Raw genomic sequence first — 24,150 nt, 5'->3', positions numbered from 1 at the left:
CCTCATCTATAATCTCTTCGGTCTCTTAGGGGATACCTCTCAATCTCAGAGTCAACTCAATTAATTTGGCGTTTTGGTCGATTTTATTTCCCATCCTTTCAAGTTTGTCATCTATTATTTGGTGTTCTCATTCATATCTTTTTTCATCTCTAATATGTCTCACTTGCTTCTCATTTGAGGTGAGATGCTTTTTGAGCCCCCATGTGCCCTTCTCCTTCATGTTTGGCTAGTACCAGCAACTCTTCTGGGAACTGGAACGGCCTTTCTCTTTTGAAGTCCATGGGAGTTAGAACTCCTTGTTCTCATCACTACTGTCTATATGTGTGTGTTTTTTGTTCTTTTTGCCATGCCTTTGCTCTAACTTTGTGATTTTCTAAATATCCCTGAAAACTGTGTGCGTATTTTATGTTCTCAGTATCTTTTAAAAATATTGATGTATTGTTTTTAAATTTTACAACAAGCACTTTGTGAGTGGATGGCAAATTTAGAATCTCAAATAAAATAACAAAACCTTTTGGCAACTCCAGATTCTTTATAGACTCAAGTTCACATGAAATAGTCAATGCCCTCCCTTTATGATTTAGTGATTTATCAGCCTTCAGTGAACAATTGTTTTAAACTAATAATCTTTTATTAACACTGGCTAATCTAACAGTTGCCATTTCTGTCTTAGCACGATGGAAAGCCGTATTGTCACAAACCCTGTTACGCAACATTATTTGGACCAAAAGGTAGGTTTCTCTTTCCGGGTGGTTTGACCGTTTCAACTCCAGACACAAATGCTGATCTCTCTCTCTCTCTCTTACCTTCTCATCACCAAAGCCAACTAGAGACATCACTTTTGAGTTTATATAATGTCTGTCTTCACATATCTCTGGTGTGGCACACCTTGTGGTTTGAGGTGTGCTCTGTTTTAAATAGGAGCAACTTTGAGCAGAGCAAAACATTACATGTAAACTTGTGGAAGAGAGAAGTGCTGAGGTGGATGTTCCACTCTTTCCCTGCTACAACTACCCAAGTCCTATTCCCCCACCCCCAGTGTTTCTGCCTCATGAATGAAATAAGAAGTGAAAAATACTGCATGCTTTTGATTATTATCCCAGAGGCAGGGATGCTCTTAAGACAATGACTAAACCAGCCTCCTTAATACCGACGTGGTCTGGCCCTCAGGCAACTCCTCCCCGTGCCTGGGATCACTGGGATCAGGTGTCCCAGTGCAACCCCCGTAGTGGAACCAGCTCCAGCCATTCTAGGGCCCACTCCCAAGGCAGTTCTGACCTTCTCCCCTTAAAAACAGATTAACTTATAGAAACTACAAAATAAACCAATAGGAAATAATGAAAACATGAAATGCATGTTAACATTTGCTGTTAGGGGACTTCCTTGGGTTTAGGAATTGAGCTCTTATGATGAAATCCCCTAACATGTTACTGGATAGTGACAGTATCTGCATTACTAAACTCTGGCTTTCTAAGATAAGGGAACAAGGGAGGCCTTTAGGTCGGATGTTCAGATCCTTAGTAGCACAGGCTCTCAACAATATCTTGATTACTGTTGAAAACACCCCTCCAACACAGACAGTGCCGGTAGAGGAATTTGCTGCTGGGTCCAAAACTTTGAAAGCACTGGGGACAGAGTAAGGGCTGGCGCTCACTGGGAGAGCACATAATTTTGTAGGCAGCTTCAACTCACTATGTAAGACTGCGAAAGACCCCTGTCTGAACGATCCTGAAGAGCTGTCTTCAGGTCAGTATGCTAAGCCATAGGGACCAGTAGTCTGACTCAGTTATGTAGCTGCTGGCTCCCTGTATGTTCTGATGCTGGTTTTAGCTGGCTGGGCTAGGCCGAGGAACCTTTTTGGCCATTGATGCAACCAGGAACATGGTATAGATGGGAAGGTGTTTATGGCTTCCCTCAAATACATAGACATGGCTGTGGAGAACGGGAAAGCAATTCTTTTGGGGCAGAAAGCCCTTCTGACCTCTCCTGCTCCATTTTCCAGGTGTGAACATTGGAGGGGCAGGATCCTACATCTATGATAAGCCCCAAACTGAAGGGCAAGTGGCACCAGGCCCTGTTGAGCACATATCCAAAGTGGAAGAAAAGAAAGCGAGCGCAGCACCCAAGGGACCCAGCAAAGGTGAGCATTGGGTCCCAGAAAAGGCAGCTGGCCCAGGAAGCAGGAGAAGGGGTGCTGCGAGGGCGTTGGGATTGTGGCAGGCAACAGCCTAGGCACCTCTGCTTCTTCCATTCCCTGCTGAGCAATTGGGAGACTCTGTGGTTGGCTCATTTCATGATTTCTGAAAACTAGCTTGCTATCCATTTTTGTTGCTCCTTGCATACTCAGTGCTGTGTGTATGTTGCAGTTCTACAGAAATGGAGAAAATTTCCATACATTTTAGGTCGAGGTAACCTGAAAAGCCATGTTCCCTCATAAGAACCTGCCTGGGTTCTCAGATCTTTGGGGGAGGCCCTTGTCTCGGTCCCTCCCACCCTCATAGGCACACTGGGTGGTGAGGCAGGACAGGGCCTTTTTGGTGGTGGCTGCTCACAGACTTGGAACTTCCTTCCTAGAGAAGATAGACTGGTTCCCACTTTGTTGTTCTTCTGCTGACTGGTGAAGACTGTCTTGTTCCAACAGGCTTTGGAAACTGGCTGTTTAGAAGGAAAGGGTGGCTCCTGTGCTGTGCTGTTTTTTATTGTGAATATCTGTGTGTTTTAATGGTAGAGAGAGAAAGAGAAAAGTGACATTTCAAATTGCAAGGTACAAGAGGGTTTGTTTCTTTATTGCCTGGTGCAGTAGTTCAGCACATTTGTCAAGTGATGCTCTGAGCTCCAAGCACCCATTGAAACCTGCAGACAGCGGCAGGTAAGAACTGTCTTGACTGGAAGCTGCCTGGCTTAAGGTGGGCAGAAACTGACCAGTGAGACATGATGTTCTCTCCCAACAATGAAGGCAACCTGTAGCACTTGAACCTTACGCCAATCAGGTTGAGCTTCTGCTGCCTCCTGCGTTCTTGCTGCATTAGCAGCACCAAAGTGACCTCCCTGCAGCACAAGCCTGGGCAGTGTGTATGGAGGTCCAGGGCTGCCCAGATGAGGGCTGCCCCCTCTCGGCCTCAGTGGCTGACATGGTCCAGAGGAAAGCAGAGCAAGACATTTGGCACCAGCTTGGCTGCAGGAGTTGCCAGAAGGAGGCGTACAGTGTGCCATCTGACCATCTTAAGGACTCAACTCTGGATTTATTTAGGGTTTACTCCTTAGCCTTTTCTTCTCCCAAAGATACCCCACAACGCAGCAGAGGGTTAGCATCAGAGTTTTCCATCTCCTGGATGGGCTCCCTTTCCAGGGTGACAAGCCCCATCTGCCCCTCACTTATGTCCACAGCACAGGCAGAAACCGCCTTCTTTACCATTGGACCCACTCTTGTCCGCTTAGTCTGCCAGAGCCTGTATTTGGTTCCTTCACCTGGTTAAGCCGGGCAGTCAATATCGTTTCCTGGGGTGCGGCCGCTGTCACATGCTGGCAGCTTCCTGGAGCCTCAGGTGAGATTTCTCACTGTGTCAGCTATAGGAGAAGTGCTGAGAGCAGAGACACCCCTCCCTTGTGCATCGACTTCCTAGACCTGACAAAGGCCTTTGACCTCATCAGCCAAAAATGACTCTTCACACAGCTCCACAAGAGAGGATGTCTACCTCAGTGCCACAAGATGATTGTGTCCTTCCAGGAGAATAGGTGAGGCGTTGTCCAGTATGATGGCTCCTCCTTGGATGCTGCATTCAGAGCTGGTTGGCTGAAGAGGATCAAGGTCTGTCACATCCAGTTCTTGAGGTTGGAGCTGAGCATTTTGGAGAATTCATGCCTTCCCATTTGTGTTTCAGCTACCAGCATTACCACCTTCACTGGGGAGCCAAACATCTGCCCACGCTGCTCTAAGAAGGTCTACTTTGGTGAGTACTGGCCTGTCCTGCAACTGCCCCACCTTGGCTTCGGAAATACAGTGAAATGTTGCAGCTGGATGAAACCAGCGTCACCAAGCCAGAAATGGTCATAGCCTGGAATGGCAGATAACATTTGATTTTTCAAAAAAGGAATATATCATCTCTGGCAGACAAGCAAGCTCCGATAAGAAGTAATTGACTCTCTGGCAGTTCTATGTAGGTATATTTACAAAAAGACACATCCAGAGCCCAGCTTCTCGCCTGTTCGCATTTATGTTTGTTGGTCAGTCTGAAATCTCGCCCCTCCCACAACAGGAAGGACGCCAGACTCTTGCCTTTCCCCTCTTGCTCTTCTGTTGCCTTCTGATTTTATCCAAATGCCTGAATTGAGGACTGAGAGGCTGACCTCCCCCCTCCTGCTCACTCTCACTCAACCCAGACTCAGACCTCTGCTTATCTGCTGATTGCCTAGCAACGCTTTGACTGCTTTCCAACTCTTCCTCTCCTTAAGAGCTAATAGAGTCTTCTCCAAAAAGGGGGGTTGAACTGCCCTTTCTTGATTCTGACAGGCAGTTCTCTGCAAAGTTGGTCCCTAGTTCAATCTCTGAGTGTAACTCATCCCCTGCACTCTGGGGGGCTATGTTCCTCACATCCTGATTTCATAGTAGGGAGTGGGTTTGTGTGTGCTGGTGGCTAAAGAAACAAAGGATTTAAGGGTCATTCCAGTCTGCTAAGACTCCAATCTGTAAGGGTACACACCAAGTTCTACCTTGGCCTATAGAGTTGTGCCAGAGCAAAGAATGGCCAAATGGAGCAAGTTCCACCAGGTCTGTTCTTGGAAGTTTTTGGCAGAGAACTGATCGGTCCAGTGTCTGGCTACAATTTCTAGATAAGTATAAGTAGCATGCTCACTCTGTTAGAAAAGTGGGGCAATTTCTAATGGGACTGTTGATGTGCATAATGGGATGGAATTCCTGCTGACCCTTGTACACAGGACTGAATGGAACAAAGTAACAAGGATTCTGCACCTAGAAAAGTTGAATTCTGTGCCCTATATAAATCATAAAGATTTGCATTGCTGTATGCAGTATCTATTCTGCTTCTGCGAGGGGCAAGAAGCTGTGAAGAGCACTGTGGCCTCATCTCTCAGTCCATGGAACTGAGCCTCCTTCTAGCTTTGGGGATTTTGCCCTAAATGTGCAAGCCTTTCATTTCACCCAGACTGGATGGAAACTTGCTTTAAAGGAAAAGGGGAGCTGAGATTCTGAGGATGCTGAATTGTGGCCAGAATGTTGCATTGAGATTCTTGTGTCAAACCCTTCCGGCACTGCTGTGGATGTGGTTTGTCTGATCTCTGGAGGATTTTTTTGTCTGATGGTTTTCTGTGAGGCACAAGTGGCATAAGTTGCCATGAGGACAGATTGACTTGCAAATTCGCATGCCACTTCTTGTCTGTTCTAGCTGAGAAGGTGACTTCACTGGGCAAGGACTGGCACCGCCCCTGCCTGCGCTGTGAGCGCTGTGGAAAGACTCTGATCCCCGGAGGCCACGCTGAGGTAAGGCTTGGGTGCAAGCGCTGCATTCTAACACAGGTGTCTCCGGGTTGGGCAGATATTTTGCACATTTAAAAGACATGTAGTGCTTGATAAAATTGTCACAAAGTGAATATTCACCATTTTTGTATGATAGTTTCATTTTTTTCTGAATGGCTTTCTCCTTATCTAGAAGTAATATTGGTGAAGGATACTGAGAAAACACTGCCCCCCCCCCGCACATCAATCCAATAGAATCTCTCTCTATGTGCATTTTCTTATGGAGATTTTCCTACTCTAAGGGATAGGTGTTGTTTTCAATTCATAAAAGGCTGTACACTACAAATTTCAAACCACTCACCATAATAGCAACACAGTCACTAGAAATGCATTGTTAGGGGTCATGGTTTTAGTAAAAACACAGAAGCATTTGCCTGTGAGAATGCCACCAGATGTTTGGGAAATGGCTTACAACCTGAGGATTGGGTTAACAACATGCTCTGAGATAAGCAGATACACACAAAATGTATCCTGGAGTGATCTATGGTTTTGAGCAACTTCACATGTGCACTTCCAAAATATCATGGTTGTGAAAGCCCTCTGAGAATCGGTAAAAACCATTAGCAAGAAATGCTTGTTACATAAAGATAATGAGGAAGAGGCTCTGATTAACTGGCTTTTACCAGTGGCAGGTTAATGTGGCATTGGTTTATTCCAAACTTAGTTGTGAAGAGCTTACACAGTATGTATTGGTCCAGTTTAGAGAGGGGTTTTGCTCACCTTTCAGAAAAGGTCCACTCCATCTCCTCTGACTTTGGACTCATCCTGCCTTAATGACTGTGACTTCTCATAGTGTACTTCTAGTCCCTGTGACCTGCACAGAGCATAGTCCTTTGTCTGCTCTGGAATATTAAACACTCCCTCTTGTTTTAGGCTCTCTTGAGCCACTTCATACAGTTGTTGTGGATTCCCAGCATACACTTCCAGAGCCAGATAACATTTATATGTTCTTCATGTGTGTAAAGTGCTTTTTTGACATAGCATTTCATCTTCTAGAAGGAAAAATGCAATGTGAGAACTGTCAGAAGTTATAAACTTAGAGGCAGATTGAACCTTGTATGTTTAGCTGCCTGTTTGCTAACTGATACAGCAATTTGATGACGAGCCCTGCTTTGTAGCCAGAAATCCTGGCTGCAGCTCTTCCCCTATGAACTCAAGTTGGTTTTGGCATGCACAGCTTCCTCTGCTACTGCTCTGAAAAGCAAACAAGCTGCATTCTTCTGTGTCCAAAGAGCAGCTGTATGTATGCAAAAGGAGCAAGCAAAGAAGGTGCCCCACAGCATCTGAGACGTTGACCTGGGGGTCTCTCGGGGTTTGGCTTTGTCCCCTTTGCTATTTACCATTTATATGAAACTGCTGGGAGAGTTTGGGAGTTTGGTAGCTCTGGTATGCTGATGATACCCAGCTCTATTTCTCCTTTTTCTTTTTTTAAATATTTTTTATTCATTTTCCAAACAAGTTTTATACAGTTGTCAGAGCTGCTTGAAGATCCTAGCTCACAGAGGATCACGCTAGCCAGCGATCATTAAGTAAAAGTCTTTATTGAATTACAGTTTCCATTCTCACGCTGCTGCGCGCAACTCTACGTCTAGTAGCTAGATCGGCGAAGCTCCGTCTGAGTCTCCGCCCCGTGTGCACCAACTTAATATCCTAGCCTTGCTCCACCTTTTCCGCCTGACTGTCCTCCTCTGGGTCCCTCTACCCCCCGGGGCTTCTTCCTTCCGGGATTCTTCTGACGCTGACCCGGACCCTCCTGCCTCCTTGCGCCGGGCTTTAGGACCTGGTTCCCTTTCGGGGCTGCTTACTGCGCCGCCTTCCTCTGCATTTGAACTTGGCGCGCGCGCCCAACCTTCCACTTTCCTCTTAACCGTTTCTTCGCTCCCCGATGGAGGTGTGGCCACTCCCGACTCATGCCCTCCCTCCTGTGGTGAGCTGCCAGCGCTTCCCCCCTGGCTCCCTTCCTCTTCCCTGCTTCCTGGCGGTGACGCTGGTCCCGATTTCCAGCTGCTCCCCCCTGAGTCCCCTCTGGCTCTATCTTCCTGGGGTGCCCCCCTAGACTCCCCCCTTGCCCTGGCCACTGGTGCTCCTTTCTGTGAATCCTCTGATTCACTGGAAAGACTAGGAGATCTCGGGTCGTCGTCATCACTCATCTTTTCTTCTGCCTCCTCCCCTTCGCTCTCTGTTTCCTCCCTTGCCCGTGCCTCTGCTCCTAAACCCCTGACAACAGTCAACAAATTATTTTGCACTCATGCTTCAATTTTTGACTTCCCTCAGTTTCTCTGTCAATCTTTTGTAAAATTTCTATTTGTTAACGCATTTCTAAACATAATATTTCCTTTCCCAACTCCTTTTCCTCTTACTCTCTTTTTTGCAGTATTTCTTACTATCTTACAGAGTCTCTTCAAAACCAACAAGCGTTGTCTGTACATCACATATATTTTTCAGATATTCTGTAAATTTCCCCCAGTCCTCGATAAAATTTTGGTCTTTCTGATATCGAATCTTCCCAGTCAATTTGTCCAATTCTGCATGTTCAGTCAATTTCCTTCTCCATTCTTCCACTGTTGGAATCTCTTCCTGTTTCCATCTTTGGGCCAGAAGTATCCTTGCGGCAGTCACTGCATATTGAAACAGTTTACAGTCTCTCTTATTAATTTCGTTTCCTACCATTCCTAATAGAAAGGCCTCTGGTTTTTTAACAAACGTATATTTCAACATCTTTTTCAATTCATTGTATATCATTTCCCAGAAGTCTTTCACCCTTTTACACTCCCACCACATATGATAGAAAGTACCTTCTTTTTCTTTACATTTCCAACACTTATTGCATGTGTCAGGGCTGCCGCCCAGTCCCAGCTCACATAGGACCAAGTCAGCCAGCGTTCAGTTTCAAAGAGTCTTTATTGGATTACAGGTTCCATTTCCAAACTGCAACGTGCAGCCCTACTTCTTCTAGGTCAGAACGACGAAGACCCGTCTGAGTCTCCGCCTCTAGCGCACCAGCTTAATACCCTAGCCTTGCTCCACCTCCTGCGCCTTTCCTTCCGTCTCTGGGTCCTCCTGCCCCCCTGGGTCTCTCCCTTCCTACTCTCTTCTGACGCGGACCCCCCTGACCCTTCCGCCTCCTTGCGGCGGGCTTTGGGACCCGGTTCACTCTCTGGGCTGCTGACTGCGCCAGCTTCCGTTACATTTGAACTTGGCGCGCGCGCCCAACTCTCCACTTTCCTCTTGATCGTTTCCTCGCTCCCCGAGGTGGGCGTAACTACTCCTGACTCATGCCCTCCCTCCTTCTGAAAGTCTCCGGAGCCCGATATCTGGTCCCCTTTCTCCCCGCTGCTCCCGGCTGGGAACGTGGGTCCCGATCTCCAACTGCTGCTTTCTGATCCCTCTCTGGACCCTTCTTCCTGGGGTGTCCCCCTGCTCTCCCCCCTTGCTCTGGCTGCTGGCGCTCCCTTCTGGGAATCCTCGGACTCGCTAGACAGGCTCGGTGATCTCGGGTCGTCATCCCCACTCATCCTTCCTTCGTATTCCTCCCCCTCGCTCTCTGTCTCCTCCCTTCTCTGCGTCTCTGCTCCTGAACCCCTGACATCCATCCCCCCCTCGAAGCCCCCCCTTCCCCCCTCCCCGCTTTCAAGGGTGGTTGGTGGGTGCTCCGTCATCACGGGAGTGAATGTCGGATACAGTTCGCTCCCCGTTGCTGGCCGCCAACTGAAGACCTCCGAGTCTTCCTCCCCGCGTTCGTCAACGGTGGTCTCCTCCGCCTCCATCTCGGTGCCGCCGTGCTCGAAACCAAGGTCCTCCCCGCAAACGTCCATGTCCGTCTCTGCGTCTGTCGCTGGACCTGGTGTCTCCTGCCACTTCCGGCGCCACTGCTCCTCTGGCCGATCGTCCCACCAATACGAGTTGTCGGACACCGAACCCTCCGGTGACCCCTCTGGGGAACGTGTGCGCGGTGCGGGTTCCCCTTCCGAGTCGAAGCCATGGAACGTGCTGGAGGAAAGCGTGGGCGTGAACAACCAGTCGTCGAAGAAGCCCGCTGGCATAGGTCTGTGTGGGAAAAGGGCATGAAACTCATCCTTGAGCAGGGGTTCCTCCAAGGCGTAGTCCGGCACCCAGCTATTAGTACTGGCCCGGGTGCCCTCCCTTGCTAGTAGATATTCTACTCCGTCTTCCCCCCATCTGGAGTCCAAAATCTCCGTGACTTCGTTGATGGGGTCCTGCTGTGGCAATCTTCCCACCTCCGTCCGCTCCGGAGACTGACTCGGTGCCGTTCCTGGTTCCTGGAACCTGTGCGGTGCCCTGTAGGGAGTGAGCACCAACCTGTGGAACACCGGATGCATCCTGGAACCCTCTGGTAGCACCAGCCGGAAAGCCACCGGGTTGATCTGCGCTTCGACTCGGTATGGACCGAGTTGCTTGTGCCCTAGCTTCCTCTTGGCTAACGATCGGGTCGGCACCGCGTGGGCTGCCAACCAGACCCAGTCTCCCACTCGGATCTCCTCGCCAACTCGCCTGTGCTTGTCAGCTTGGACCTTGTATGCGTGCTTCGCCAGCTCCAGCTGCCGTCTGAGTTGATCGTGGACCTCTTGCAACTCAGATGCGAAAGCGTCCGCCGTCTGTGGTTCCCCTTCCCCCACTCTGTCCAGTCCCGGGAAGGTTCTGGGATTCCTCCCATTGTTGGCGAAGAACGGCGTCACCCCTGTGGATACGTGTTTCGTGTTGTTGTAGGCGAATTCGGCGAGCGGCAGGTAATCCACCCACGTCGCAGGCTGTTGATTGGCATAGCATCTCAGGTACTGCTGCATGATGGCATTGACCCTCTCCGCTTGCCCGTTGGTCTGCGGGTGCCTTGCCGATGTCAGGTTGATCTTGACGTTCAGGAAGCCCATCAGCTTTTGCCAGAAATTCGAGATGAACTGGCGTCCGCGGTCGGACAGTATAGACCGCGGCAGCCCGTGCACTTTGAACATGTGATCTATGAACAATTTGGCTGTTTGTTCTGCCGTGGCCACCTTCGCATTCGGTATGAAATGTGCCATCTTGGTGAACAAGTCCACCACCACTAGTACAGCTGTCTTGCCTCTCGAGCTGGGTAGATCCGTGACAAAGTCCAGGGCCACTCTCTCCCATGGTTCAAACGGCGTTTGCAGCGGTTCCAGCAGTCCCGCCGGTGGTTTGTGCACCGGCTTGGCCCTCTGGCAGGTGTCGCACCTCGCGACGTAGTCCGCGACTTCCCCCCTCAGTCTGGGCCACCAAAAGTCTCTTGCGACCAATTCCACCGTTTTTTCTGTGCCAAAGTGCCCGGCCGTGGGTGCGTCGTGCAGCTGCTGCAGTACCCGGGCGCGAAGTTCGTCTCCCGGCACGTAGACGGCCCCTTTACGTAAGAGCAAGCCGTCTCGTATCTGGAACTCGTCGCCCTTCGCCGTGCCCTTGTGCACCTCTGCCATCTTCGCCTGCGCGAATGAGTCGTCCGTCAACGCCCGTCGCACCGCATCCAGGTCTACTGTGGCTGAAGCGCACGCCCACGCTGTTGGCGCGAAGATGTGCATGGCCGCCGCTGGCGTCGCCTCTTCGAGGTACTGCGGTTTTCGGGACAGGGCATCCGCCATGATGTTGGTGTCGCCCGGGACGTACTCAATTCGGAAATTGAAGTCAGCAAAGAACTCCGCCCAACGGATCTGCCTCTGGTTCAGGAACCGAGCCGTGCGCCAGTGCTCCAGATTCTTGTGGTCCGTGCAGACCTGCACCGTGTGCTTGGCGCCGATCAGGAAGTGCCTCCACGCCTTGAAAGCTGCATGAATGGCAAGCAGCTCCCTATCCCAGATGGTGTAGTTCTGCTCCGACTTGCTGAGCTTTCTGGAGTAGAACGCCCCCGGCCTCCAGACCCCCTGCGGGTCCTTCTGCAGCAGTACCGCTCCCACTGCTCTATCGGACGCGTCTGTCTCCACCCTCAGCGGTCTGCTGGGGTCGATATGCAGCAGTTGCTCTTCCGACGCGAAGAGACGCTTGAGTGTCTGAAAGGACCGCTCCTCCTGCTCCGTCCAGATGAATTTCTTTTTCTTGGAGCTTAGCGTGTCCGTAATAGCTGCCGTCTGCATCGCGAACCCCTTGATAAACTTGCGATAGAAATTGGCGAATCCGACAAACCTCTGGACCTCTTTCCGGTTGCGCGGGCTCTTCCAATCCAACACCGCACGAACCTTGGCGCTGTCCATGGCTAGCCCCTTGTCCGACAGCTTGTAACCCAAGAAATCCACCTCCGTCGTGTCGAACTGACACTTCTCCAGTTTGGCGTACAGTCTATGCTGCTGCAGCCTCTTCAGCACCTCCCGAACGTCCTGGTCGTGTGCTTGCTGCGAGTCAGAGAATATCAGGATGTCATCCAGAAAGCAGACGCACTTCTTGTAGAGGAGTCCCGCCAACACGTGATGCATAAAAGCTTGAAAACAGTGAGAACCGTTTTGCAAACCAAACGGCATCACTCTGTATTCGTAGGTGCCCAGAGGCGTGAACATGGCTGTCTTCCACTCATCGCCCTCCCTCATGCGGATGAGATTGTACGCTCCTCGCAGGTCCAACTTGGTGAACACGCGTCCCTTGCGCACCGTCGCCAGCAGGTCGTCAATCCTGGGCATAGGGAAATCGGAGGGCTTGGTCATTCTGTTTAAGAGGCGGTAATCCACGACCAATCTTTTTTGGGGCGTGTCCTTTTTCTTCACGAAGAAAACAGGACTGCCCCCTACTGCGCTGGACTCCCGGATGAAACCGCGCTGCAAATTGTGATCGATGAACTGTTTGAGTTCCTGTAGTTCGTCCTCAGACATGGAATATAGCTTCCCCTTCGGCAGCGTCGCCCCTGGCAGGAGGTCAATCTTGCAGTCATATTGCCTGTGCGGTGGTAGCTTGTCTGCCTCTTTCTCGCAGAAGACCTCCAGAAAGTCCGCGTATTTGTGGGGAACTGCTTGCAACGTTCCCAACTGCAGTTGTGAGTCCTCCTCCTCCCCCTCCTGCCTGGGCAGGATGCAGTGTTCTGCGCAGTAAGAGGAGCCGAAGATCAGCTGTCTCTGGTACCAAGCCAGCGTTGGACTGTGCCTGTCCAGCCAACTCATGCCCAACACAATGGGCGTGTCCGACAGTCGGGTGACATTAAAACTGATGACTTCCCTGTGGTTACCAAGTTGCATCACCATTGGTGGCGTCTGCTTCACCACCTGCCCCCCTAGCAACTCTCTGCCATCCACTGTGACGACTTGCAGGGGCAGAGTGGCAGGCAGCAGCTTTATAGCGTGCTGCTCCACAAAATCCTGTGCTATAAAGTCTGCGTTGCTTCCAGAATCCACAGAAAGCGGCACTTCGATGGTGACTCCATTGGGTAGCTGGAGAGACGCTGTGAGTTGCACTACTGGTTTGGGTGGGAGGGGGTCCGTGGGTTGCAATATCGCTGGGGACTGCTTCACTGATGCGTCTGGCTGGGCCCCAGTGCCTCTGTCTCCAGCCAGACATCGTCGTTTCCCTGCTGGGCTTCGCTGCATTGCGTGGCCACTTTCACCGTTGCGGAGGCTGCAGTGTGCTTGGAGCTCCTCTGGGGACACTCTTTCGCCAAGTGTTGAGGGCTCTCGCATATGTAACACTTCCTGGTCCCTCTAGGAGGTTTAGTCTTGACTGCTGTCGGTGCAGAGGCTCTGCTAGCTGACTGAGCCCTGGCGCCTCCCACTTCCATAGGTTCCACTCCCCCTCCTGGCGGAGGTGTGGATTGCGCACGCGCTGCTTCCCTTGGAACGAAAGAGAAACTTCTCGCTGCTTCGCGCCCTCCACGTCCTTCATCTCTGCACCATGGACGTTCTTCCAGCCTCACCCCCACAGTCAGCGCCCTTTGGACCACCTCCTGCGTGCTTCGGGGCCTCTCCCCCCTCGCAATTTCATCCTTCACAGCAGAGCTGAGACCCTCCCAGAACAGGTCCCTGACTGGGGGCGAGTCCCGGTCCCATTCCAATGCACTGACCAGCGCAAAAAAGCGGGCGTGGTACTGCCGGACGCTCACCCTCCCTTGTTTCAGTCCATGAATCTCCCGTCGGGCAAGATCCACATCAATGGTAGACAAAAAACATGCATCCATCGCTTTGATAAAGGCATCTGCACTCTGAAGCGCCGGATCTTTATCCCTCCACAAATTGCGCAGCCACGCTTTCGCATCCCCATGCAGATGGGACAGTATAAACCCCACTTTCTCTTCCTCATCTCTAAAGTCTTTTGCCAGCAGTTGCAGTGCGCACATCACATCTGCTCGAAAGTTGGGGTACTGTTGTAAATTCCCATCGAAGTGAGCCACCAGCCCTCCTGCTCTCCGTGCCAACCCAACCCCCTCCGGTCTGGGTCCTGGCTGCCCATGCTTAACCCATGCTTCAAACCTGGCGTGGAGATCTCGGTAGGCGGCTGCCGCATCCTCCTCCCTTTTCTTGGATGCCAGTACCTCCGCATTCAATTGGGTAACTGCCTGTTGCAGCGCTGAAACTTTCTCTGCTTCCGTCATCTTTGCCAACCGTCGTGAGCTTGCTCCCACACACCGATCCCCTCCTCCAGCTGCTTCTGTCTCCGCTGCGAGGTATCAGGTGTCAGAAGCTTGAGAGACGGGTCTTACTGTCAGGGCTGCCGCCCAGTCCCAGCTCACATAGGACCAAGTCAGCCAGCGTTCAGTTTCAAAGAGTCTTTATTGGATTACAGGTTCCATTTCCAAACTGCAACGTGCAGCCCTACTTCTTCTAGGTCAGAACGACGAAGACCCGTCTGAGTCTCCGCCTCTAGCGCACCAGCTTAATACCCTAGCCTTGCTCCACCTCCTGCGCCTTTCCTTCCGTCTCTGGGTCCTCCTGCCCCCCTGGGTCTCTCCCTTCCTACTCTCTTCTGACGCGGACCCCCCTGACCCTTCCGCCTCCTTGCGGCGGGCTTTGGGACCCGGTTCACTCTCTGGGCTGCTGACTGCGCCAGCTTCCGTTACATTTGAACTTGGCGCGCGCGCCCAACTCTCCACTTTCCTCTTGATCGTTTCCTCGCTCCCCGAGGTGGGCGTGACTACTCCTGACTCATGCCCTCCCTCCTTCTGAAAGTCTCCGGAGCCCGATATCTGGTCCCCTTTCTCCCCGCTGCTCCCGGCTGGGAACGTGGGTCCCGATCTCCAACTGCTGCTTTCTGATCCCTCTCTGGACCCTTCTTCCTGGGGTGTCCCCCTGCTCTCCCCCCTTGCTCTGGCTGCTGGCGCTCCCTTCTGGGAATCCTCGGACTCGCTAGACAGGCTCGGTGATCTCGGGTCGTCATCCCCACTCATCCTTCCTTCGTATTCCTCCCCCTCGCTCTCTGTCTCCTCCCTTCTCTGCGTCTCTGCTCCTGAACCCCTGACAGCATGTTTTATACATTTTAGCCAGTTTAACTGGCGTTATATACCATCTGTAAACTATTTCCATTACATTTTCTTTCAACGCAGTACATGCCATGAATTTTAACCTTTCATTCCATAATTTCATCCAATCATCACACTGTATATTGTAACCAAAGTCTCTTGCCCAGTGTATCATTACTATTTTTACCTCTTCATCTTTTGTATGCCACTCCAGCAACATTTTATACATTTTAGACAGATTTTTATACTCATTATTCAATACCTCCACTTGGAATTTTGATTCTTTACCTTCATACCCACACATTTTACAATCTTTTTTAAACATTTCATTGATCTGAAAGTAATGCAACCAGTCATAAACAGATTCTTTCACCTCTTCATAAGTTTTCATTTTCCATTTCCCCCTCTCTTATTACCAATTCTCCATATGTTATCCACCTCCCCCTCATATTGATTTTTTTCACACTCATCACTTCTAATGGTGAAATCCAATGGGGGAGTCTAGGTTCCAACAAGTTTTTATACCTCTCCCACACCTCTATCAGTGATCTTCGGAAGATGTGGTTTTCGAAACCTTTGTGAATTTTCTTCTTCTCATACCATAGATAAGCATGCCAACAAAATCTGTTATCAAATCCTTCTAGATCTAACAGCTCTCCATTCTCTAATTTAATCCATTCCTTTATCCAACAGAGGCATGATGCTTCATAATATAATTTCAAATCTGGCAGGGCGAAGCCACCTCTTTCTTTTGCATCTGTTAATAACTTAAACTGAATCCTTGGCTTCTTACCCTGCCAGATATATCTTGAAATTATTTTTTGCCATTCTTTAAAAATTGATGCCCCCTTGATTATCGGCAGTGATTGGAAAAGGAATAACATCTTTGGTAGCACACTCATTTTTATCGTAGATATTCTCCCCCAAAAGGACAATTTCAGTCTTCCCCACACCTCCAAATCCCTTTTTATTTGATTCCACATGGGTAAATAGTTGTTTTGAAACAAATCAATGTTATTGGGGGTTAACCATATTCCTAAATACTTCACTTTGTTCAAAACTTCTATCTCTGTCCTTTGTTCTATTTCCTCAATTAATTCTTGATTCATGTTTTTAGCAATAATTTTCGTCTTTTTTTGTGTTGAGATAGAATCCTGCAACTTGACCAAATTGTTCTATTTCCTCTAAGATTCTTTTAATACTTTCCACTGGTTCTTCTACTGTCATTACCAAGTCATCCGTGAATGCTTTAACTTTGTATTCATTTTTCCCTATAGACACCCCTTTTATATCTTCATTTTTTCTTAATGGTTTTAGCAAAACTTCCCGCACCATAATGAATAATAGTGGCGACAGTGGGCATCCCTGCCTTGTACCTTTGGTTATTTTAATATCTTCTGTGGTATAGTTGTTTACTATTAGCTTCGCTTTCTGTTCTGTATATATTGCCTTTATCCCATTATAAAATTCCTTACCCACTTCCATATACTCTAGATTTTTTAACATAAAGTTCCATGATATATTATCGAAGGCCTTTTCAGCGTCCACAAAGATAGCTTGTTTTTCATTCCTGGCATTCAGATATTCCAATATATTTATTATGTTTCTTATATTATCTTTCATCTGTCTGCCAGGAAGAAAACCCGCTTGATCCTTATGTATAAATTCTTGCAATACTTTTTTCATTCTCTTTGCTAATATACTCGCAAAAAATTTATAGTCAGTATTCAACAGCGAAATAGGCCTATAATTTTTGACCTTCGTCAAAATCTTGTTTTGGGATAAGTGTAATAATAATAATAATAATAATAATAATAATAAATTTTATTTATATCCTGCCCTCCCCAGCCGAAGCCGGGCTCAGGGCGGCTAGCAACAATAAAACAGTATAAAAGTATCGCATAAACAACACTCTAAAATCATTCATCATAAAATTAATTAATTCAGGCCACTGGCAACCATTGGGCCAGAGCTCCGCGAAGATTGCCGAGGGAGGGAGTCAGGCTGTGCCCTGGCCAAAGGCCTGGTGGAACAGCTCTGTCTTGCAGGCCCTGCGGAAAGATGTCAAGTCCCACAGGGCCCTGGTCTCTTGTGACAGAGTGTTCCACCAGATTGGAGCCACAGCCGAAAAAGCCCTGGCTCTAGTTGAGGCCAGCCTAACTTCTCTGTGGCCTGGGACCTTCAAGATGTTTTTATTTGAAGACCGTAAGTTTCTCTGTGGGGCATACCAGGAGAGGCGGTCCTGTAGGGTCCTAGGCCGTATAGGGTCCTAGGCCGTATAGGGCTTTAAAGGTTAAAACCAGCACCTTAAACCTGATCCTGTACTCCACCAGGAGCCAGTGCAGCTGGTATAGCTGGTATAGCACCGGATGAATGTGATCTCGCAGCGAGGACCCCGTAAGGAGTCTCGCTGCAGCATTCTGCACCCGCTGGAGTTTCTGGGTCAGTCTCAAGGGCAGCCCCACGTAGAGCGAGTTACAATAATCCAGTCTGGAGGTGACCGTCGCGTGGATCACAGTGGCTAGGTCAGGGCGAGAGAGATAAGGAGCCAACTGCTTAGCTTGGCGGAGATGGAAAAATGCCGCCTTTGTTATAGCTGCAATCTGCGCCTCCATGGAAAGGGAGGTGTCGAAGATTACACCCAAACTCTTAACGGACGGTGCTGGCACTAATTGCGCCCCCGCAAGAGATGGGAGTTGCCCCCCCAATCCCATATCGCCCTGTCCCAGCCACAGGACCTCTGTCTTCGAAGGATTTAGCTTCAACCGGCTCCCACGTAACCATCCAGCCACGTAACCATCCATCCACAACATCTGGTCAGTGTGTCTGGGGCCGAGTCAGGATGGCCATCCATCAACAGATAGAGTTGGGTATCATCGGCATACTGATGGCAACCCAGCCCAAAACTCCGAACAAGCTGGGCGAGGGGGCGCATAAAGATGTTGAAAAGCATCGGGGAGAAGTATAAAGGCTTCTTTCCATGTTTCCGGAATTTCACCATTCTTTAATATGTTGTTTATGACTTCTTTCAATGGTATAAGTAGGGTGCTTCTCATTTCCTTATAATATCTGGCTGTAAATCCATCTGGTCCTGGAGCTTTCCCTTTTTTCAATTCCTTTATTACCTCTTTTATTTCTTCAGTTTCAATTGGGGCGTTCAAAAAATCTTTTTTCTCCGTCGGGATCTTCGCAAATTCAAAATTTCTTTGTCTCATTCTTTTTATATTCCCTTCTACTTCCTTGTTTATCGTCATTGCGAATTGTGTTTGTAGGGTCTTTATACTCTGTCTTATCTTCTCATTATTTGGTTTCTTTATCAATTTTTGTTCATTCTCCATTATCTGTTTTAATATTTCCTTCTTATTCTTCTCTCTGTTCTTATTTTTCAAAGCATTCTGCTGGATAAAAAATCCTCTCATCACTGCTTTGCTGGCGTCCCATACCATGTTCATTTTTGTTCCCTTGTTGCAATTATTCAAAAAATACTCCGACAAATACTTTTGAGCATTTTCTACTACCTTCTGGTCGTCCAAAAGGTGGTCGTTCATTCTCCATCTAAACGTTCTTTCTTCAAAACCCTTTAATTCGAATTTTATTGCACTATGATCCGAAATTACTCTTGGTTGAATTTCAACTTCCGAGATTCTTGGAGTTAGTTCATTTGAGACCCAAATTTGATCTATTATTGACAGAGATTGATTTGGTTCAGAATAGACACTCTAGCGGGTGTCTCAGTCTCCAAATATCAATCAAATTACAATTCTTTATCATTGAAAAGAAAGTCTTAGGTAGTTTTCCATCTTTGCTCACCCCAGTTGTTTTCAATCTGTCCATTTCCATTGACACCACTCCATTCAGGTCTCCCATTATTATGATTTTCTGATCCATATATTCGAACAGTTTTTCTTCTAGATTTTTGTAAAAGTCTGTCTTGTTTCCATTTGGTGCATAGATCCCGACAATTATTATTTTTTCTCCTTGCCACTTTATTTGAACTGCCATAACTCTGCCTTCTTCATCTTTAAAGATTTGTTGAGCTTCGATATTTTTCCTGATATACAAAACTACCCCTCTCTTTTTACTCTTATCTGAAGATACAAATTCATTTCCCAGTCTTTTGTTGATTAAAAAATTTTTATGCCTTCTCGCCACATGAGTTTCTTGTAGACAAATAATATCCAAATTTTTCTTTTTTAAATGTTGTTCAATTTTATTTCGTTTTTTTATCGTTAATCCCATTGATGTTCCAAGTCCATAAATTCAACTCCGTTTTAGCCATTTTGAGTTCTTTGTTATAAATTTTATAATTCGTCTACCTCTTCTTCTTTTTCTTCTTCCTCCCTTTTTTCTTTTTCTAACTCCTCCGGATCCACTCCTCCTGCAGCCTCCATTCCTGGTTCCACTCCTCTTGCTTCTTCGTCCTCGCTTCGTAGCTCTTTGTATTTTCTCAAAAATTTCCCTAATTCTTCCAAGCTCGTGAGTCTATGTCTTTTACTTTTGTAGACAAAGGAAATACCTTCCGGGTATTCCCATCTGAATTCTATGTTATTCTTTTTTAGAATCTGTACTGTTGGTTTATATGGGTCTCTCCGTTTAAGAAGCCTGATCGAGATGTCTTTAAAAATAATTGTCAGAGCTGCTCCCCGATCCTAGCTCACAGAGGATCACGCTAGCCAGCGATCATTAAGTAAAAGTCTTTATTGAGTTACAGTTTCCATTCTCAAGCTGCTGCGTGCAACTCTACGTCTTATGGTTAGATCGGCGAAGCTCCGTCTGAGTCTCCGCCCCTTGTGCACCAACTTAATATCCTAGCCCTGCTCCACCTTTTCCGCCTGACTGTTCTCCTCTGGGTCCCTCTGCCCCCCGGGGTCTCTTCCCTCCGGGATTCCTCTGACGCTGACCCCCCGGACCCTCCTGTCTCCTTGCGCCGGGCTTTAGGACCTGGCTCCCTCTCCGGGCTGCCTACTGCGTCACTTTCCTGTGCATTTGAACTTGGCGCGCGCGCCCAACCTTCCACTTTCCGTCTGACCGTTTCTTCGCTCCCCGATGGAGGTGTGGCCATTCCTGACTCGTGCCCTCCCCCCTGTTGTGAGCTGCCAGCGCTTGATCCCTGGCGCCCTTCCTCTTCCCTGCTCTCTGGCGGTGACGCTGGTCCCGATTTCCAACTGCTCCCCTCTGAGTCCCCTCTGGCTCTATCTTCCTGGGGTGTCCCCCTAAGCTCCCCCCTTGCCCTGGCCACTGGTGCTCCTTTCTGTGAATCTTCTGATTCACTGGAAAGACTCGGAGATCTCGGGTCGTCGTCATCACTCATCTTTTCTTCTGCCTCCTCCCCCTCGCTCTCTGTTTCCTCCCTTGCCCTTGCCTCTGCTCCTGAACCCCTGACAATAATTATATAATTTCCTTCGATATTCAGTCTCTTCTCTCTATTCTTTTGGAGAATTTGGTTTCTCATCTCCCTATCCTTAAAGGTAATCAGGCAGTCTCCTGGATACTTTATTGTCTTAGCTGATCTTGTCTTCAATCGAAATGCACTTTGCACAGATTTCGTCACCTCTTCTATATCCATCTCCATCCATTGTGCAATTTCTTTTATTAATTTCTCTTTAATATTTTCTCCTTGCTGCTCTGGGACAAGTCTCAATCTTAAATTCACTTCTCTCCGCCTGAGTTCATTCATGGAAATCGTATCCCAGACCTCCTCTTGAGTTTTGTTGATTTCTGACATCCCCACCCATATTCTCTCTTCTTCCTTCCTCATCTCCCTCATTTCCACTCTTGTCTTCTTCATTCCCTCTTCCAGGTTCTGTGTGCTCTTATTCACGTCCTTTAGTTGCCCTTTTAGCTCATTAACTGTAACATCGATTTTTTTGTCCATTTGGCCCATTCTCTTATCCATTTGTTCCAATTTCGCTTCTGTCAGGGGTTTAGGAGCAGAGGCACGGGCAAGGGAGGAAACAGAGAGCGAAGGGGAGGAGGCAGAAGAAAAGATGAGTGATGACGACGACCCGAGATCTCCTAGTCTTTACAGTGAATCAGAGGATTCACAGAAAGGAGCACCAGTGGCCAGGGCAAGGGGGGAGTCTAGGGGGGCACCCCAGGAAGATAGAGCCAGAGGGGACTCAGGGGGGAGCAGCTGGAAATCGGGACCAGCGTCACCGCCAGGAAGCAGGGAAGAGGAAGGGAGCCAGGGGGGAAGCGCTGGCAGCTCACCACAGGAGGGAGGGCATGAGTCAGGAGTGGCCACACCTCCATCGGGGAGCGAAGAAACGGTTAAGAGGAAAGTGGAAGGTTGGGCGCGCGCGCCAAGTTCAAATGCAGAGGAAGGCGGCGCAGTAAGCAGCCCCGAAAGGGAACCAGGTCCTAAAGCCCGGCGCAAGGAGGCAGGAGGGTCCGGGTCAGCGTCAGAAGAATCCCGGAAGGAAGAAGCCCCGGGGGGTAGAGGGACCCAGAGGAGGACAGTCAGGCGGAAAAGGTGGAGCAAGGCTAGGATATTAAGTTGGTGCACACGGGGCGGAGACTCAGACGGAGCTTCGCCGATCTAGCTACTAGACGTAGAGTTGCGCGCAGCAGCGTGAGAATGGAAACTGTAATTCAATAAAGACTTTTACTTAATGATCGCTGGCTAGCGTGATCCTCTGTGAGCTAGGATCTTCAAGCAGCTCTGACAGTAAGCTCCGTCTCACGATTGTGGGCATCTACAGCCTCGAGGAGGGGAGAGAAACAGGTGCCTACTAGCGAGCTCACGAACGGCAGACGACATGACGGCTGAGCAGCAGATAGAGGAACTCAGAAAAGCAGTGGCACAACTGAATGCCGAGGCTCTCGCATCCAGGAAGAGAGAGGAGGAGGCAGCTGCCGCCTGCAGGGATCTCCAGGTCAGGTTAGACGTGCTGACAAAGCAGACACCCCGGCAGGAGGGAATTGGGTTGGCGAGACGGACAGGCGGGCTGGTCTCTCACTTCGATGGGAACCTGCAACAGTATCCCAACTTTAGAGCCGACGTACTGTGCGCACTGCAACTGCTGCATAAAGACTTTAGAGATGAGCAAGAGAGAGTGGGATTCATCATGTCCCATTTGCATGGGGATGCTAAAGCATGGCTACGCAATTTGTGGAGAGATAAGGATCCGGCGCTCCAGAATGCAGATGCCTTTATTAAAGCGATGGATGGGTGTTTTTTATCAAGTATTGACGTGGATCTTGCACGGAAGGAGGTGCATGGGCTGAGACAAGGGAGGGCCAGCGTCAGGCAGTATCATGCCCGCTTTTTCGCCTTGGTCAGTGCCCTGGAATGGGACAGAGATTCGGCTCCTGTAAGAGACCTCTTTTGGGAGGGCCTGCACAACTCGATTAAAGATGAGATCGCGAGGGGGGAGAGACCCCGAACCACCCAGGAGGTCGTTCAGAGGGCACTGGCAGTGGGGGTGAGGCTGGAAGAACGTCCGTGGAGCAGGGACGAAGGGCGTGGAGGGCGCGAACCTGCCAGGGGCCCCTCCTTCCTTCCCAGAGAAGCAGCGCGGGCGCAATCCACGCCTCCGCCAGGAGGAGGAGCCGAACCTATGGAGGTTGGAGGTGCAAGGGCTCAGTCAGCAACCAGAGCCCTAGCACCGGCAGCAGTGAAAGCGAAGCCTCCTAGAGGGAACAGGAAGTGTTACGTCTGTGAGGAGCCAGGGCATATGGCAAAAGAGTGTCCCCAGAGGCTCCACAAGCTTACTGCAGCCTCGGCAATGGTGACTGCAGCAACGCAGCAAGGGGGACCACAGCAGGGAAACGACGCAGTCTGGCTGGAGGAAGAGGCCCTGGGGCCCAGCCAGACGTGTTAGTGACGCAGTCCCCAGAGGTTTTACAGCCCGTGAACCCCCTCCCGCCCAAACCAGTGGTGAGGCTCACCGCATCTCTCCAGCTGCCCAATGGAATCACCACTGACGTGCCCATCACAGTTGACTCGGGCAGCAACGCGGACTTTATAGGGCAGGACTTTGTCGACAAGCACGCTATACAGTTGCTGCCGGCCACACTGCCCCTGCAGGTTGTCACGGTGGATGGCAGGGAGTTGCTAGGGGGGCAAGTGGTGAAGCAGACGCCGCCCATGGCGATGCGACTTGGAAATCACAAAGAAATCATCAGCTTCAATGTCACTCAACTATCGGATACGCCCATTGTATTGGGAATGAGTTGGCTAGACAAGCACAGCCCAACGCTGGCTTGGTACCAGAGGCAGCTGATCTTCGGCTCTTCCTTTTGTGCTGAACACTGCATCGTGCCCCGGCAGGAAGGAGAGGAAGAGGAGTCACAGCTGCTGCTAGGCACGCTGCAAGCGATTCCCCACAAGTACGCAGAATTTTTGGAAGTTTTCTGCGAGAAGGAGGCAGACAGGCTACCCCCTCACAGACCATATGACTGCAAGATTGACCTGCTGCCGGGGGTGGCGCTGCCTAAGGGGAAACTGTATTCCATGTCAGAGGACGAGCTGCAAGAACTCAAACAGTTCATAGATCATAATTTGGAGCGCGGTTTCATCCGAGAGTCCAAGGCAGCGGGGGGCAGTCCAGTATTCTTTGTTAAAAAGCGAGACACGCCCCAAAAAAGACTGGTCGTGGACTATCGCATTTTAAACAATGGGACCAAGCCGTCGGACTTCCCCATGCCCCGAATCGACGACCTCCTGGCGAAGGTGCGGAAGGGGAAAGTGTTCACCAAGTTAGACCTGCGAGGGGCGTACAACCTCATTCGTATGCGGGAGGGAGATGAGTGGAAGACGGCCATGTTCACGCCACTGGGTACCTACGAATACAGAGTTATGCCCTTTGGATTGCAAAATGGCTCCCACGTTTTTCAAGCTTTCATGCATCACGTGTTGGCGGGACTTCTCTACAAGACGTGCGTCTGTTTCTTAGATGACATCCTGATCTTTTCGGAATCGCAGCAGGAGCATGACAGACACGTCAAGGAAGTGCTGACCAGACTAAAGCAACATAGGCTCTACGCCAAGCTGGAGAAGTGCCAATTTGACGTGACGGAGGTGGATTTTCTGGGCTACAAGTTGTCTGACAAGGGGCTCGCCATGGACAGCGCCAAGGTTCGCGCGGTATTGGATTGGAAGAGTCCACGCAACCGGAAGGAGGTCCAGAGGTTTGTCGGCTTTGCGAACTTCTATCGCAAGTTTATCAAGGGCTTCGCTATGCAGACAGCGGCCATCACAGACACGCTTAGCTCCAAGAAA

At 49.6% G+C, this 24,150-nt stretch overlaps 1 protein-coding gene and 1 long non-coding RNA gene across 4 annotated transcripts in view; both read left to right on the top strand.

Annotated features, from left to right (window-relative positions):
* LOC310708648 overlaps positions 1-24,150 on the top strand; it is a 189,971-nt gene that overhangs the window by 114,337 nt on the left and 51,484 nt on the right. The gene's annotated exons all lie outside the window — the stretch shown is intronic.
* Positions 1-24,150, top strand: part of LOC310708622 (cysteine-rich protein 2) — a 64,111-nt gene that overhangs the window by 32,468 nt on the left and 7,493 nt on the right. For all 3 annotated transcript variants that reach the window (XM_083507254.1, XM_083507253.1, XM_083507252.1), the window contains exons 3-6: positions 674-731; positions 2,003-2,140; positions 3,882-3,950; positions 5,403-5,497. In XM_083507254.1, coding sequence (XP_083363380.1) covers positions 674-731; positions 2,003-2,140; positions 3,882-3,950; positions 5,403-5,497 — 360 coding nt within the window. The remainder of the gene's footprint in view (positions 1-673; positions 732-2,002; positions 2,141-3,881; positions 3,951-5,402; positions 5,498-24,150) is intronic.

The sequence above is a fragment of the Podarcis liolepis genome (genome assembly GCF_965112155.1).
Source record: "Podarcis liolepis genome assembly, chromosome: 6".
NCBI classification, from domain to species: domain Eukaryota; kingdom Metazoa; phylum Chordata; class Lepidosauria; order Squamata; family Lacertidae; genus Podarcis; species Podarcis liolepis.
Note: the sequence above shows the minus strand (reverse complement) of the source record. Positions and strands in the feature narration are given on the sequence as shown.